The sequence below is a fragment of the Toxotes jaculatrix genome, chromosome 4 (assembly GCF_017976425.1).
Source record: "Toxotes jaculatrix isolate fToxJac2 chromosome 4, fToxJac2.pri, whole genome shotgun sequence".
Lineage (NCBI taxonomy): Eukaryota > Metazoa > Chordata > Actinopteri > Toxotidae > Toxotes > Toxotes jaculatrix.
Genome location: NC_054397.1, coordinates 475,001 through 492,280, shown reverse-complemented (window position 1 = coordinate 492,280; position 17,280 = coordinate 475,001). Strand labels below are relative to the sequence as shown.

General features: G+C 47.9%; 3 protein-coding genes across 6 annotated transcripts in view; 1 reads left to right on the top strand and 2 right to left on the bottom strand.

Moving 5' to 3' along the window:
• Positions 1 to 383: 383 nt before the first annotated feature.
• Positions 384 to 2,473, bottom strand: dpy30 (dpy-30 histone methyltransferase complex regulatory subunit). The gene is made up of 5 exons (XM_041035456.1): positions 2,400 to 2,473; positions 1,642 to 1,682; positions 1,345 to 1,392; positions 1,110 to 1,252; positions 384 to 562 (listed from the first exon to the last, which is right to left on the bottom strand). Exons 1-5 carry the CDS (start codon positions 2,407 to 2,409, stop codon positions 490 to 492), a joined length of 315 nt encoding a protein of 104 aa, XP_040891390.1. The 5' UTR covers positions 2,410 to 2,473; the 3' UTR covers positions 384 to 489.
• A 1,318-nt stretch (positions 2,474 to 3,791) lies between these two features.
• LOC121180224 (3-oxo-5-alpha-steroid 4-dehydrogenase 2-like) lies at positions 3,792 to 6,251 on the bottom strand. The gene is made up of 5 exons (XM_041035447.1): positions 5,887 to 6,251; positions 4,911 to 5,074; positions 4,539 to 4,640; positions 4,166 to 4,316; positions 3,792 to 4,049 (listed from the first exon to the last, which is right to left on the bottom strand). Exons 1-5 carry the CDS (start codon positions 6,177 to 6,179, stop codon positions 3,983 to 3,985), a joined length of 777 nt encoding a protein of 258 aa, XP_040891381.1. The 5' UTR covers positions 6,180 to 6,251; the 3' UTR covers positions 3,792 to 3,982.
• Positions 6,252 to 9,184: 2,933 nt separating this feature from the next.
• LOC121180393 (CSC1-like protein 2) overlaps positions 9,185 to 17,280 on the top strand; it is a 26,016-nt gene continuing 17,920 nt past the window's right edge. For 3 of the 4 annotated variants that reach the window (XM_041035774.1, XM_041035773.1, XM_041035772.1), the window contains exons 1-4: positions 9,185 to 9,470; positions 14,484 to 14,699; positions 15,590 to 15,669; positions 16,813 to 16,851. In XM_041035774.1, coding sequence (XP_040891708.1) covers positions 14,511 to 14,699; positions 15,590 to 15,669; positions 16,813 to 16,851 — 308 coding nt within the window. In that variant the 5' untranslated portion in view covers positions 9,185 to 9,470; positions 14,484 to 14,510. The remainder of the gene's footprint in view (positions 9,471 to 14,483; positions 14,700 to 15,589; positions 15,670 to 16,812; positions 16,852 to 17,280) is intronic. The other variant, XM_041035775.1, reaches the window with a different exon arrangement.

Here is a 17,280-nt window from a genome sequence, read left to right as displayed (position 1 = left end):
TTCATTTTCCGTCCAGTAGTTGTTAACTGGTGACAGAGGACGAACGAACACTGCTGCTGCAGTTTGTGGTTTTAGTGGTAGTTATGTGCTGGAACTATTTCCTGGCAAATAGCACCATATCCATCCACCCAGTGCCTACCTCTGAGGTTTCAGTCGCTCGTCTCTCCTCCTGAGAATCACGCTTCACAGGTGATGGTTGGTGGACTGTTACCTGTGGACAGAGCCATGCTAACAGTTTCAACCTGCACCCAGTCTTTATGCTAAGCTAAGCTAATCACATCCTGACAGCTCTGTATCCATGTAAACATGAACATGTTGCACTGTTCCGTTAGGGTTAGCACACAGAACTATCCTTTCAGAATAAAATCAGTAAGAGCCAGTTCCCCTTTCAGATCGTTTATTCTGATAAAATTAAAAAAAACAACAACAGTCTAGCAGTTCATTAACAAACAGGATCTGAGACAAGTTTCTGCAGCGTGAGACGTGACTTTAACTTCTCTCTTCAAACTGGGATTTGTTCTTCAGGAGGAACGCTGCCAGATACTCGATGGGGTTTGGAGGTCTGAAGGAGAAAAAGAACAAACAATCCTCTGATGAACACGACTGGACCAGAGGCAGGAAACATGTCAGCCTGAGTCTCTGACACTGTGTATTCAGTGTATGATCACTAAAACATCATTTTTAAATAATTCACATCCGTGTTCGTTTCATCAGTGAACAATGAAAAATGTTTGCTGACGAGAGTTTTTCATGATAAGAGTGAAACTAAAAAGAAACAGAGGAAAGTAAAGTAAGACAACGAGTGGAATTATTTTTCATCTGCCACCTTCTCTGTGGACTGCAGACAGAAGGAAGAGACAGCGTGACTCTTCACACGTTTCTTATTCCTCCATCAAAAGGCCGAGCTGCGACTGGTTACTGCTCTGACTACAGCTGCTGCGTGTGTCCACAGTAACACTCAGCAGGCACAACCACGTCACATCACTGTACACACACACCCCGGCACGCACTTAGTGTGTGAATCACAGTCACAGTCATCATCACAGCTACAGCCTGTGTCCCTCAGAGCTGCTTCTCTCACACACTCACACACAGACAGACACACACACCTCTCTTTGGCGAGCACCGACAGGCCCTGCAGCAGGATGGGGACCACCGTCTGGTCCAGGTACGCTCTGGTCGGCAGCGCCTGCAGATCCACCTTCTGCTTAGAGATCTTCTCTGCACTCGCCTTCTCGTTCTCCACCGTCCTCTGGGGAGCAGCAGCAGAGCATGCTGGGAGTCTGCCCTTAACATCTCATTACACAGTGTATGCATGCGTGTGTGTGTGTGTGTGTGTGTTACCTGGATGTTTTCTGTCAAGCCGTACTCTGCATGGGGGTTCTCAGACACCTGTAGGGAGATTCATGTTCACTAGTTTTATATAAACACACACAACCAACGCAATCAATATAAAACTGATAATAACAAACATCATTTCAACTCATGACTGAGTGTATCACTGTCTGAACACCTCTCTGCACAAATCTGACTCTGGGAGGTTTACAGTAAATGTTGCTGCTCCTTTAATAACAGTACAGTTTCATGTACACGGTGAAGCAGTCGTGTGTGTGTTACTGTGTGTTACTGTGTGTTACTCACAGGCGTGTGTCCCTCCATGGACTGATCTGCATCTGTGTGATCTGTAAAACAAATGCGAGCATTTACACTTTGTTTCCGGGTCATTTTAACACCGGAGCACTGAGCAGCTGTTTCCAATGGAGACAACAAACAGATGAACTTCTCTCCTTTTATTTAGCTTTTTCATTCTAATTTAATTTTGATTAAGTTGTGAAAATTGCCGGTATGGATTCAGTTAGCCTTTATTTTCAGAAAAAAAAACAGGCTTTAATGATCCATCGATTATTGATCACTGAAGCAGAGACAGCGTGATAAGGATCGGCTCGTCCTAACTCATCCTCTGAGCTGAAGGAAAACATTAGAGCCACTTTCTGGTTTAAACTGAAAAACAGAAAAAATAAGTAACGAACAAGTTCGTTTCTTCCAGTTTGAGTCTCGGTTTCAAACAGACGGTTAAAACAACACAATCATGGAATGGTGGAATATTTCCTGATCTGTTCTGACGGAAACAATCAATAAAACATCTCACATTTCTATTTTCTTCTTATTGAAACCTTTCGTGTCGGTGTCGCTGGGCTGATTTGCAAACGGCGGTAAGTTAGCTTAGCATCACACGAACGCGCTCTGTCCGGTAAATAAACCGCACTAACCGCTAAATTCCACCTCTGCGGTTTGATCCTGGCTGTAAAACCATTCAATCAAACCGGAAACAGGCGGCGAAGAAACAAAATGCAACGAAACTGTGAAAAGAAGCGATCAATGGTTAACAATGAACTTACCGTCCGCCATGTTTGTTGTGGATGTTTACGCGAGATCTCTGACGTACGTCGACTCTGGTTTAACGTTACGCACAAAGGATCGAACGTACGCTTCCGCTTTGTATCGATGCTTCAAAATAAAAGCAGGAAATGTGTGTAAAAACAAAACGGTTCACACCGGGGATCCAGTCAGAGCATTAAACGAATACAGGTAAAAGTCAGTCAGTGAAAACAGGAAATAAAAACATGTAAACATGTAAACATGTCCACTTCAAAGAAAGAATGTGTTTTATATTTGTGTATAAATGGCCCCAGATAGAATCTGCCCGGTAACAGTGAATGTTCCAGTCCGTGTTTCTGTTAAAGACTCACACAAAAGACAACCAACAGCTAAGATGTGACTCTGAACAGCTTCGGGCTGTTGGCTTTACTTCTGAGATCTGCTTACACACAGTATTCACAGTCCTCCACACTCTCTACCACACCTGAAAGTCAATGTTTACACGCCATGTACGTCATGTACAGTACACGCTCCGTGGAACAAGCCTGGGCAGGAACCATGGAGATCCTGAGCCGTCACACTGTCAGAATCACCCTGATGACGGATCCGGAGGAATGCCAGGCATGACGAGCAGCAGCAGCATGGCTGCAGGAGCTGCTGGGACAGCGTTCCACCCAGTCCACCCAGTGGAGCAGTGTGGACTCCACCCTCTCACAGCTGGAGCGGTGGACCAGGTGAGAGATTCAGGATGTGGATGAGCAAGTGATGCCCAGAGACACACACACACACACTTCTCTGCCTGTAACACTGTGCATCAGCTCCAGCAGCTGAGCGGCTGCTCAGGTCCTGTACATTTCATATCGCCCCCTCAGGTTTTGGTGTTTACTGAGACCTGAGCTAAATGAACTGAGTCTGTTTGGTTTTGAGTGCCGCTGAATAAGATGCAATGTGACGTTGTTCTGAAGCTTGTAGTGTTTATCTGAAACGTAATGGAACACAGAAGGAAGCGTTTTCTGCTTCTGAACTTTAAATATGTGTTGAACATGAGACAGGTTTTATTCATCCCACAGAATCGAGGGGAGGCTGAAAGTGAGGAAACAGAATCAGTTAACGAGCTTTGGTGTCATCTGTGTTGCTTTGGAATATTTGGGGAGTGTGTTGTTGCTTTCTAGTGGTTGGTTGTTGTGGTTGTTTTACTTCTACCTCCCCTTCTCTTTTTCCTTTCTGTTCTCAGTTGGGACTGTAAGTAATCAGCTGAACTGAATCCAGAGGATTCTGGAGATGTGATGGGATTAATTCACATGTAGACACTCAGACCCATCAGTGCTCAGAGTCCTTACTGCATTATTACCCATAATAATCACATTTTAAACCTGCTCTGATGACAAACTGTTGGCAGCCGCACACAAGCATCGGTGGAAGCTGCTGTTTTATTACCACTGATTCTGAAAACTGTGGGTTTGACATCATCAGGCGACAGCATCCACGCAGACCCTCAGTCAGCTGGTTTCCATTAAAAGGACTGAAGTTGCTCCAAACTCCAGAGCCAATCACGGCCGACAGAAATAAAAGAAGAGCTGGAGATGAATGTGCTCCTCCGTCCTCACAGAATGAAAGGAATGAGGGCTCTCCTGGAGCGAGGGTAGTCCTCAAACCTCCTCTGGTAGTCTCTGCAACACAGACCGAGGGCAGATACTGAAGTCGTTGTTAAGCAGGAACAGAAAACGTGTTTGAACTGATCATTAAGGCCGATGCTGTGGAGGACATGAGTCAGTCACTCACATACCTGTGGTGCTGGTAGGCTCTGGGCCCGATGGAGCAGACTGTGAAGAAAGCGAAGGCGAAGGCTGGTAAAGACCACACAGCCATGGCGTAACCACACCACTCCACGATCTCCCCAAAGAAGTTAGCACCAGACACGAACTCAAACATTCCCCCTGAGAGAAGAAACAGAGTGACCACAGCGTCCAGCACTGATCAGTGACACTGAGCTGCTGTGTGCGTCAGCGTCTGCTGGTCTGTAGGATCTGGGTCTGGTGTGAATCTGGTGTAGACCTTGTGTGGATCTGGGTCTGGTGTGAATCTGGTGTAGACCTTGTGTGGATCTGGGTCTGGTGTGAATCTGGTGTAGACCTTGTGTGGATCTGGGTCTGGCGTACCGTATGGGACCCTGTAGACGACCTCTCCAGGTTTCCTCAGGTTGCGCAGGATGTGGTCACTGTGGATGTTTATGGCCATACCAACCACAAACAGGAGAAAACCTACACAATACACACAGAGGAAATTATACACGGTCACACACTGTAGGTCACCTGTGTGTACCTGTTCAGTCTGATCCAGTCCAACCCACCTGCTCTTCCACCGCGTTCAGTTTGTGTTTGACTCAGTTTCCTGTTTCAGCTGCAGGTTTAATCATTAATGGAGCTACAATTTGTTTCTATGTTGACGAACATGTGACAGATGATTAAACAAACGTAAACGTGATGAAGGTGGAGTGTCCTGGAGATCTGGTGGATGCTGCTGGGACTCACCTGCAGCCAGGTGAGGATTAGTGAGCCTGGTGCCTTCGAACTGGGCACAGTGCAGCAGGTGGTGTCCCTGCAGGAAGCCGTTGAGTGAGCAGAAGACGACAGCGCAGAGGAGGACTTTCAGGGGGACGGCTCGTCCCCTGGTCAGGAAGGCGTAGATGAAACTCCTGAAAAACATTTGTGTGGTTTCCTGTCGTCACTTTGAAGACGCCATCAAACTCAGTTTCTATTGTCTGAACCAGCTGGAAGTCAGTGGAAAGCTCGCAGAGTGTTGAACAGCAGGGTGTGGTAACTCGTTCCCTACTTCTACTTCACTTCAGTAAAAACAGGAATATCACAGCATGAAATGTAAACACTAAAGAACTGGGACATCGGATCTGTACAGCTGCAGAGCCTTCAACCTTCTGCCAGTGTCCTGATGATTATCTCTTCATGGTTCAGAAACGTTGATGTGAACGTGCTGATAAACACTACAGGAATCTGCTTCCCACTTTGATCTTGATGCTTTTGTGTTTAATGTGACGTTCTTTAGGTTTTCTAATCTGCTCCTGAAGAAATATTCTGTCTTTATTTTGAACGGTTAAGACAATAAATGAACTTAATCATTTGTTAGACGAACATGTTGGCACTGTCCTCAGGAGCCCGAGGACGCACCTGATACAAGACCAACATTCACTCTGAAAACACTCTCCATCTTAAAGTTAGGGCCCTGCTCAGGGGAGACAAATGGAAATATCCAGGTGTATCTCAGAATTATGCTGAAGTACAGAGCTGCAGTGAACAGAGACGCCACCACTGAACATGTAAAAGCACTGGTCACAGCAGCGTTAACCTCCTAACACAGATCTGTATCTGAGCCAGCCTGACCGGTCAGAGGGAAAGCAGCTCGTGCGTTTCATAGCTTCTGTTGTTTCCTGAATAATTCTGCAGAGGACAGCTGGTGGGTTTATCACCTCTGACCTGAACTCTGACCTCTGACCTGTGGAAATAGTGCAGCATGAAGGTGCAGAGCAGCAGCGTCCTCCCGCTCCTGCGCCCGCTCCTGCCCGGCCCGATGTCCGGTTCTTCGGTGAGCAGCAGCAGCAGCAGCGGCAGCAGGAAGGCAGGGACCTCCTGCAGGAACCAGGCCAGTCTGGCCGGACAGCACCGACTCTCCGCCGGCACGTAGCGGCCGTACTGCGTGTGGCTCCGGGTCTGGTACCACAGGAAGACCGCGCCCCCGACGATCAGAGCCCAGCTCAGGTGTGACACAGCGGTCTCGCAGCACTCCATCTGTCCGCTGCTGTTCCGCTCCGCTCGGGACTGATGACACTCCGAGGAGGTTTATATGGGACCAAGTGAGACAGAAGGAGGGGACGGGGTGAGACAGAGGGAGGGGGCGGGGTGATACGGTGGGTGGTCAGGAACACTTCCTTTAAGCAGTCCGACTCAGTGAACTAAATGAAAAACACTCCAGGACAAGGAGACATGACAAATGTCTCCGTCCAATTTAGTTCAACAAGTCTCAGGCTGAGGGACAGTGAGTGACCCGGACATAAAGCACCTCTGAGTCTGAACTGGAGACAGAGATGAAGAGAGACTGTGGATAAACTGAGTGTATGTTAATAATAAATCATGTTCTGATTCAGCGGTGAAACAGTAATGAGAGCAACGTCCCCTCCAGCAGACACTTTGTCCTTTTATCAGACAGGACGACTGGACCAAATTCCATTCACAGCTGGCTTTTATTTATTATTTATGATAAATAAACACGAAATAATTTATTTTCTCTGTGTGAAATATAAACACAGCAACAACAACAACAATAATAATGATTATTATAGATCAGGACATTGGACATGAATAAAGATGAGTAACAGTGTATAAGTGACTGAATGGCAGCAGATTATTTACAACATCAGCTGCTTTGTGTCCTGAATGAGTTCATTGTTGTTGTTGTTGTTGTTGTTGTTGTTGTTGTCAGTGTGCAGTTAGCAGTCTGGGTCCTCAGCTCTGCGTCTCATGACCCGTCACAGTCTCATGCTCAGATTCTGAATGTGAACAGAGAGCTCAGTATCAGCTCTGCAGTGCGAGGAGTCCCACAGAGAAACAGGAAGTTAAAGTCTCTCCGCGGTGAGCTGGCTGTGCGACTTCATGCACACTTCTTGTTTTTCTGCGCTTTATCCTTTTCTCCTGTTTTCTTTGTGAGCTGCCTGAATTGAATTTTCCCGCCGTGGGTTCAGTAAAGTCGTAGCTTATCTTCACACACTGGCTCCACAAACACGGCTCAAACACACAGACCTTTACAGTGAAGATCCCGACCGGCGTCTGCAGAGACACCAGGTGAGTCAGGCTGAGCTGTGAGGAGAGATGCACCTGGAGCACGAGGAAACGCAGGGTCAGAGACACGAGGATGAAGAATGAACCGGAGTCACACACCGCTGACTGCGGCTGCTGCAGAAGCTGTGGAGACGAAGCCGGGCAGGTAGGCTGGCGGGAGATAAGCAGGTAACCACGCCCAGCTCCACACACACCCACACACACACACACACACACACTGACATAATGCAGTTCTCAGAGTTAGAGATTTAAACTGAGCATAAAAACCAGAATAGTTCTGTTTGACAGAAAAGTGCAGCCATAAGGATGAGACACAGGTGAGCGGAGCATGCTGGGACACGGCGAAGCTGCTTCTGAACAGTGTTGTGACTATAACGCAGCGTCAGCTCTCAGAGTCAGTGACATTCTGGAGATTCCAGGTGTTAACAGCTGCTTTTTGTCTGTTTGTTCATTTCTGAAACTATAGCAGTGCTGCTCTCTGCTGGTCTGAGGTCAGCACTGCTGCACACAGCAGAGGAAATACCATAGTACCTAAGTCCCTTTGGCAAGTATGAGCATGTGTGAGGAACCCATGGCTGCTGATTGTTGGGACGTGGTCAGAGAAGTCCGGATGTTTATAAAGCTTTGAAGCTTTGCATCACCTGAGCTTTCCTAACAATGACTGTGAACAAGCCACGACACAAACAGGGCCTGAAACTGTAGAAAACAAAAATAACACACTGATGCTGTTTAAAATATCACACACACAGGTTTCAGTCTCTGCTCAGGCTGAACGTTGCTCCTCTGCAGGATGAAGAAGGTGAAACTTGACTTCTGTGTGAAAATGGATGAAAGTGTTTCAGCTGATCTGAGACGTGCACCAACACACAGGAACCAGTATGACAACAGAAGAAAAGGGAAACCATCAGGAGAACGAGACCCTGTCAAAGGTCTGTTCTAATGCAGCCACAGGTCAGTGCTGCTGTTCTCTTTGAGCCCTGTTTAGATTATATCTGTCTCCGTTCAGTCCAACTGTCCCAGTAGCAGCAGCTGAATCAGCTGTGATCTGCCCCTGTCTGCAGTGAAGCCATGGATGGACAGACTCCTCTCACTGGATCACTGTGACATTGAAGGAAACTTAAAAACAGCAGGATTCTGAATGAAGTTCTGCAGGATGGACATCAGAGGTGATGATATCCTCAGGAAGTGATGTCACACTGAATCTGTGTTCAGCGCTGACTCAGATCAGGACCCAGAGGACGAGGACAAGGTTTGAGTCTAATTCACCTGTCGCTGAATCTCTGTCCCCCTGCAGCTCTGCAGCGCCCCCGTGTGGAGGCGTTTCTCTTTGTGCTGCTGACCACATTCTGTCATTTCACCAGCTTTAACTTAGTCATATGATAAATGAACATGTACATGTGACTTATCACACACCAAACAGCATTTCACATGTGATGGATTCCCATAGAAGCACAGCTGGTTTAGGATAAAAAAATAAATAACTTATAGTATTTAATTTGAAATCATTCCTGTATTAAAAACACTGCAAACATTCCATAGAAATGTATGATTTTAATAATGTCTCTGCATTATATTTATTTTATTGTTCCTTATTATTACTGTTTTAAAATGTGTGTTAATACAAAATGTTTTTGTAGGGTTTTTGTTAACTTTATTTGTTTTTGTCTTTGAACACAGATTTCATGGATAAATTATTATTGTTTTATAATATTTTACTAAAATCTTTTTTTCGTTTTCACTATGTGCTGAATTATTCTCTTACTTTGTTTACATCCTGTGTACCTGAGGCCGCAGAGCTCACTTGTTGTGAAGGTGTGGTGTTGGCGCCTCCTGTCGGTGACTCGTTGTATCTGCAGCGGTTCTGATCGACCGTCTCCTCCTCCCCCTCCTCCTCCTCCTCCTCGTCCTCCCCCTCCTCCTCCCAGCAGCGGCAGCAGCTCCTGTTTCTATTCCCGGAGAGACCGCCTCCATTTTAGCACCGACACCCGGCGGAGGAGCAGCGGCCCGCAGTGGACTGAGCGGCAGGCGGAGGGACACGCTCCTGCGGCGGGATTCTCCCTCTGACCCCCGGCGGTGGTTTAAATTGCTCAGGCCTGAATCAGCCTGTTTCTCGGATGGCGGCGCTGCGGCAGGACGCAGCCGGGGCGGCGGTGGATTTGTGAGGATTTAACGGGTCGTTCTCTGCGGTGAAATTTCTTGATTTGGCGGAGGCTCGGAGGCGGAGGATCGGCTTCTGATGATCAGGTACCGGCTTTATTCTAATGGGGTTTATTTATTACGGGCTTTATTCTCTGGTTTATCATAAGACGGCTTTGTTTGATCTCATCAGCGGGTCGATCAGCCGCTGATAGGCCGCTGCTGCAGCCTCACCGGCGGCCTGTCTGCGGCTCCTGCTCGGCGTTTCCACCCGGACAGCATCCACCCAGCCTCCGTCCGACCCCGGTATTTTTTGGGGGGTGGGGGTGTCGGGTTATATAATGTGTGCGCAGAGGACACGCCGAGCCGTCGGTCGGTCCGTCTGCAGCTATAATGTGATTTCACCTCTGAGGACTGGGACACGCTTCAGTCCGTTACATCTGAACGGGCTTCGTCTGCTTCGGCTCTGCTTCGTGCTGCACTCGGATATTCTCCGTCTTTTCTTTGACATTGTCCAGACGGGCCGCGGATGCTCGGTGAGGCAGGTGCGGTCGGTTCGGGCCGGACTGCAGGTGCAGCAGGGCCGCGGCCGCGTCCGGAGACGCGCGTCGGTGTTTGATCCGAGACTAATCAGAAGCATCGAGTCACCGTTTGTGTCCGACAGCAGCTGGAAGCGTGAGGCTGTCACTGAGCCAGGATCCGGGTCAGTCAGTGAGACGCACCTGAGCACAGGAGCCCGCGTGAGCTCCAACACCTTCATCAGGTTCAAGCTTCGCTCAGTGACTGAGACAGAAAACTGATCCGTCAGCACACAATCAATCGATTGATCCGTCACTGATCGATGAGGCGAACATTGTGTGGTTTGAGCTCAGATGTGAAAGTTGATGTTCAAACAGCCTGAGCTCTGGCACCTGCTCTGTCACGTGACTCAAAGCATTCAGGTGATAGACAGTTGTCAGTTTGATCCTTCATCACCTCCTGAGCTCAGCCGACATGTTTCTGCTTTTACTTTCTGTTCATCATGAACATACTGGGTGTAAACATGAGTCAGCTCCAGGTTCCTGCTGCCATGTGGTCTGAAGAGCATCAGCTCTCTGACGCTCTCAGGTTCAAATGTCACCATGAGAGCGTGAACCTTCATGTTTCAGCTCATGTGAAGCACAGATGAGATGAGATGAGATGAGATGAGATGAGATGAGACCTGCAGGGATCAGCTGTTCAGAGAAACGTCCCTGAAGTTTCTGTGTGCAGCTGCTCAGCACAGATTCCTGCTTCTCTTCAGTGACCGACTCTCTTTGGGTTTTGGATGCTGATGATTAACTGAGGAAAGAATCTGCAGATTAAATCAGATGAAATAAACCGACCTCACACGTCTGGTCTGATCTCTGATCAGATGCTTCCTCATTTCGTTTGACCACTTTTAAAATCTATTTCAGATAAAGTTTGTCTACGACTGAATGTGTTTAGACAAACACCTAAACTTTGGTTTCTTCTATGATAAAAAGACTTTTGTGATGTGTCACTCAGAGCATTTTAAACGAAGCCAAACTCGTCCCGTACGGCAGCATTGAACGTCTCAGGGTGGTTGTTATTTGTGGTGGACGCTCTGAAATCCGACACCTGAGAGTGGACTCTAAGGCAGCGCTGCCTTCACTGACCTCTGCAGGCTGTTTTTCCGGGCGTCCTGTCTGTGAACATACAGCAGATGCATCAGGAGGAAATGGAGAACGAACTGCACAACTTTTGAATTTCATTTGTCCAGTTTTTATGATTGCACTTTAACGCAGCGTCTCAGCAGAGCAGCTGTGTTCATGTGATTAATCGATAGTTTGTTAACCTGCTGATTAGTTCAGTGTAACAGGATAAATATGATAACACACTGCAGGTGTGGAGTTTAAAGACGAGCCGGGGGGGGGCTCCACTGAAAGACAGTACCCGGTGCATTCTGGGAAATGTAGGATCCAGTGTTTTGGACTGAAAGTCAGGAGATCTGCACCTGTGAGTGTGTGAAGGTCCTCAGAGTAAAAGCTGCTGCTGCTGCAGAAAATCTGCACCAGAGACGGAACAGTTCTCTCTTTCCTGCTGTAAAGGCAGACGTCAGCGTGGGAGCTGGAGGAGCTGGAGGAGCTGAAGGAGCTGAAGGAGCTGGAGGAGCTGAAGGAGCTGAAGGAGCTGGAGGAGCTGAGGACTTTATGAACCACACTGATCAGAAGCAGAGAAACGTTCTGACTTTCTTCATTAGAACCCTTTAGAACCGCTGAGGGACTTCAGCCGGCGTCTCCCACCAGCAGCCATTTCACCCAGGACATAAAGAAAGCTGCAGGTTAGACGAAGGCTTCAAGAACAAAACCACGGGGTTTCAGACCAGGTTTCAGACCAGGTTTCAGACCAGGTTTCAGACCAGGGTTCAGACCGGGTTCAGATCAGGTTTCAGACCAGGTTTCAGACCAGGTTCAGACCAGGTTTCAGACCAGGTTTCAGACCAGGTTTCAGACCAGGGTTCAGACCGGGTTCAGACCAGGTTCAGACTGAGGGAAACATGCTGCTGACTGATGAAACCTCATGTTAACAGCAAACAACGCTTGTTTTTACAGTGAAAAAGAGGAGTTTTGTTTTTTATTCAGATTTTCTTCCGGTTCCCTCAGACAGATTCAGGTTCCTGAACACATGAAGGTAAAGACCTTCAGCCCTCAGACAGCTTCAGGTTCCTGAACACATGAAGGTAAAGACCTTCAGCCCTCAGACAGCTTCAGGTTCCTGAACACATGAAGGTAAAGACCTTCAGCCCTCAGACAGCTTCAGGTTCCTGAACACATGAAGGTAAAGACCTTCAGCCTTCAGACAGCTCGCTCATAAACATACTCACCAAAAAAAAATAAAACGACTCACAAACCGCTGTGAACCGTCACGTACTGTGTGACCCCAGGTCTGAATCCAGACCTTTGATCCATGCTGTCCCTCTGTCTATGTCCACACTCATTTCCTGTCTGCCTCTCAACTGTTAACTGTCAACTGAAGACAAAAACGTCCCAAAAATTATTTTCTAATTTCCAATACTGGTCAAAAGTTTTAGGACACCCCCAGTGTTCCCAGTTGTAATGAAATCTCATACATAGACGTAGAAGAACAATCTGCACGATTGTTCTTCTACTTTCCTTTTTTTTATTTAGTATGTTTCACAGCGTGTGTTATGGGACCTGTCAGTCACTGTGCCAGATCCCTGGCAATGAAGTGTTTCTGTTTCTGTTTCTGGTTCTGATCAGTTCAGGTCCAGTGAAAAACCTTAGCTGCTACAAAGATCAGTGTTTCGATGAAAAAGTTTCGATGTCCAAAAAGCTTCACTTCAGGATTCACTGATTCCTTTCGTTTGTTCTGGGCTTTAGTTTCAGAGACACTGAGACTGAATCAGTCCGAGGAAACTCCAGTAACGGTTCTCAGCGTTCGAAAACTTCTGACCTGTCACTCATCAGCGTGTGAACTGTCATACATGTACTGAGCAGATATCAGTGACACACACACACACACACACTGAGCCGTTATCTCTGCGCCGCAGACGTCAGCAGAGAGCGAGTGCAGACAGTCGAACAGTAACGGAAGGAGAAACAGCTTCGGGCGACTCAGCAGCGTCTTTAATGCCTGAAGGTTTCTGTACAAACACAGCACGAGAGTGTAAGGCCAGCATCAGGAGACGTCTCTCAGCTGCTGTCCCCTGATCCTCGTCCCCCAGTGGAAACACACATATTTGTGTCTTTGATGGAAAATCAAACCCAAATACACAAACAGTCACACTGAGGTCCAATCAGACGACACTGATCCCCAGAGGAGAGGGAGGGATGAGTGAGGGACGAGGCAGGGACGAGGGAGGGACGAGGCAGGGACGAGAGTAATGAGTGGATGATAATGAGGGGCCGTTTTGGACACACAGACGTTCAGTGTTTATGTGAGCAGGTCTGAGCCTAGGACTGGACCAGTGTAAGGATACAGAGGTCTAATGAAGGGGGTCAGACAGTGGTCTGGACCAGGTGTCCTGGACCAGGTGTCCTGGTCTCTCAGGAGGTCTTCAGGTGTTGGTTGTGGTCTGATGAGATGCAGACTGTGTGTTGTCAGTGTTGCAGTGTGTCTGCAGCTCCGGAGGCTTCAGATGAGTCATGCTGCTGCTGCACCATGACAACGGGGGAGAGGAGGGGGGAGGGGGAGGGGGAGGGGGAGGGGGGGTGTTCTCTGAATGACGCTGAACTGATGGAATATTCCAGATCACATCATCACTTCACGTTCTACACAGAACCAATGAGAACATGAGTGTACAGACTCGCTCTGTTCTCAGCGTCTGCAGTTTTACTTTAACATGATCTGATGATTGATAACCTCGATCAGTCGATCAGTGTCTCAGTTTCCCTCCGTTTTCTGTCTCAGTAACTGAATCTCTTTGGCTTTTGGACTAAACGTCACCAGACAGAAACAGTCAGTGGGCGTACTGGTCACCATCAGGTGATGGCGGGCTTCAGCATAACGGCGTTTCTTTGTTCTCTGAGTCTGTGATGTAACGACGATGTCATCGGCCCGAGCGCCGTCACTGTCGTTTTGTGACAAACATCCGCCGAGGCATAAAAAGTGGGTCAGGAGCTGCAGTCAGGGTTGCCATAGTAACGGGATCAGTAGGTCACAGAGGAGAAAGCTGCCTGCTGCTGCTGAACAAAGAATGCTGGGAAATGTAGTCAGCTCCTCCTGAACAGTGATAAGATTCCACTAAAATAAGATGTATCTAAAAATACTAAAATCATTTCAGTCGTGATATTTCTTTGATTTTATCTTTCAGGTCAATGGATCATTTTATTTTCCAGCTGAGATTCTGGCTGAGATTCTGGTTTTTAAATATAAAGGCAGTCTGAACCTGCTTACAGGGGTCGGCCTTTGAAACGCCTTCATGAGCAGAAAGAAGCTGTAGCTGTGACGGTTTTCGCAGCCTCGTACGATCTGGTGGAATCCGATCGTTCTGAAAACCATCAGAACTGAGTTTGTTTGACTGTGATTTTCTTTCTTTAGTTTTTTGTTGAAGTTGTGTTTGTCTGCTGCCTGTAAACGTGTCTGCGTTCATGCACTAAAGTCCTCATCCTCTCCTAGGTTCTCAGCGAGGATGCGGCAGTGAGCATGCTCAGAGCGCTGATCGTTACCATGGCGATATTCGGTGGCGGCCAGGCATGCGGTCCGGACAACTGCTCGGCTCACAGCGAGTCCAAAGATTACTGTTACTCTGCTCGTATCCGCAGCACGGTGCTGCAGGGGCTGCCGTTCGGAGGGGTGCCCACCGTGCTCGCCCTCGACTTCATGTGCTTCCTGGTGAGTCAGCCCGCCGCCGCACACGCTCAGTGCAGCACACATGGGGGGGGTGGAGATCAGTCCAGTGGCATACAGATACCTGCTCAGATTCCACACTGTTCCACACACACACACAGGATTTCAGCTCACTGTACAACAGACACACAAACAGCTCAGTGTGAAGGGTCAGGATGAACGGATGAGACCAACCTTCTGGCTGATGACCACGTTACGTTTGCCCGACCGACGTCTCCAGCAAAGACGACCTGTGGTGGGTGGACGGCTGACTGCAGGTGGTCCAGCTGACACTTCACCGCTCCTGTGGTCCCCGGAGCGAGCGAGGTGGTCCAGCGCCTCGCTTCACACTGGACTGTCCATCGTACGTCTGACGACGGACCAAGCAGCCGAAAGATAACCTCAGAGCGAGATGTAGAGAAAGTCAATCTGCAGCCAGCTCTTCAGTTTCCTTTGTGCAGTGCATTGTGGGAAAACGTGTCCATCAGAAGGAAGATTTACTTACAGTTCAGCTTCTTCATAAACAAAAGGCATTGAACAGATGTGATGAAAGCGTGAACTGTCTGCAGATGTTTCACGGTTACGTGTTGAGTCAGGACACAGAGGTTGGTGTAAAAACAGGTTGCATTGTGGGATCTGCATGTTTTGTTTTTTTCTGCTGTGATGTTTACTGACTGTCGGAAAAATCAATTCTGCAGCTTCACAGCTGGAGGAGCATCGACCCACACGCTGATGTTCAGTCGCTCTGAGCTGTAGTTACAGATTCACTGAGTTTGTACTTTTGTCCTTCATCAGTGAGATCTGTGACCGCGCTGACCTTTGACCTCTGATTTACATCGTGTGTTTATACGTTTCCATTACGAGTCTAACAGGAAGTCCTTCTTTTTCTTCTTCAGGTGCTACTCTTTGTCTTTTCTATTCTTCGGAAAGTTGCGTGGGACTATGGCCGCCTGGCGCTGGTCACCGACGCCGACAGGTAAATAAAGATTACATCACACAGATCAACAATATGTGTTGACATCAGTCTCTGGATCTCACCTCTGTGTTGTTTGTCTACATAAGTCTTCTTCTACTGCGGCGTCTTCCTCGCCTCATTACTGGACTGTCATGGTCTCATCACTGCCCCCTGCTGGTTACTAACAGTTGGTGAGAACTTCAGCTGTTGTTGCTGTTTTTCTCTCAACAGCCACAAGAGGCAACAATGAGCCCGTTCACACCTGGAAACAGACACAGAGCTGAGATTTATGTTTTCAGCTTTCAGTTTTGAAAACAAACTGGTAGCTTTGATAAACCTGTTTAACTTCACCTCTCTGACTGAGAGCCGAGCTTTTCTGCTGGAGCTTCAGGGACTGTCTCCTGGGCACGACTTGGTCCATCCTTTAGACAAAGCAGGTCCCTGTCCCTGAGGTAGAACTCAAACCATTTACAGTGTTAACATCTAGAAAGACTAACTGGGAATCCTCATTAAGAGCGAGACGTGAGTGACCCTGACCTCCATCCAGCGTCCGATGAACAGGTTCAGTCTGTAAACGCATCTTAAAGCGCCTCCGCGTTTGAATGTTAAAGCGTCTTTGCTAAACGATGCTGTAGCTGCTCAGTGAGGGTCGCAGCTGTGGGACAGTAAAGGACAGAAGACGACCTGTTTCTTGTCAGTGTCACTGATATGGGGTCAGACTCTCGCTCTCTGTAAAGCTCCGTAAAGACACTTTGGATTGTGGAAGGAGCTGTATAAATAAAGCTGAATTGAATCCACCAGATTTGGATCTATCTGAACAGAGCAGAGCTGCTGTCTCAGAGTCAGAGGGGACTGCTGGCTTCATGAAGCCGCTGGATCCTCTAACACCGAAGCGTCTTTGTGGTGAAACTCAGGTCAGATCCTTTGTGAGGACAGTTGGAGTAAAGCGGTGGGTCCAGATCCAGGTCTGAGGTTCTGGGACTGTGAAGCAGCTGCAGACAGATGGAGGATGAAAACACTGAGGCCTGTTGGCTTCTTCTTCTTCTTCTTCTTCTTCTTCTGTATGAACTGTTAGAGTTTGTGTTCCTGTTGTGTTGTCGTTCTCTCAGTGACGTTTCTCTCTCACAGCAGCTTTTAACTTTCTTTCTGTTTCTCATCCTGAAGACTGAAGAAACGTTTCAGCGACCTGGAGGAGCGGGAATAGTATGTTGCTGCTTCCTCTGTGTTTGATTTCTCTAACATCTCTCTCCTCCTTTTCTTCTTCTGGCTTCATTAACAGGGTTCTGCTCTCTGATTGGTGCACTAACACGACTTCTTCAATTCAGTTTGTGTTCGTGTGTTAATGTATGGGAGGTTATTTGTGCCACATACCACGTGGATGTGTATCAGTGTCTCTGTGACAGTTAAACAGGGCAGAAAGTAGCTCTGCAGAGTGGCACCTATCACCCCCCACACAGGTGAAAACTGACGTGTGTGTGTGTGCGCGTGTGTGTGCGCATGCGTGTGCGCGCGTGTGTGCGCGTGTGTGCGCGTGTGCACCATATTGGAATGAACAGCATGTCTTGATCAGTCGCTGCTGGCTAATGTGTTGCTAACAGATGTGATGCTAACTTGATGCTAACACTGCTCCAC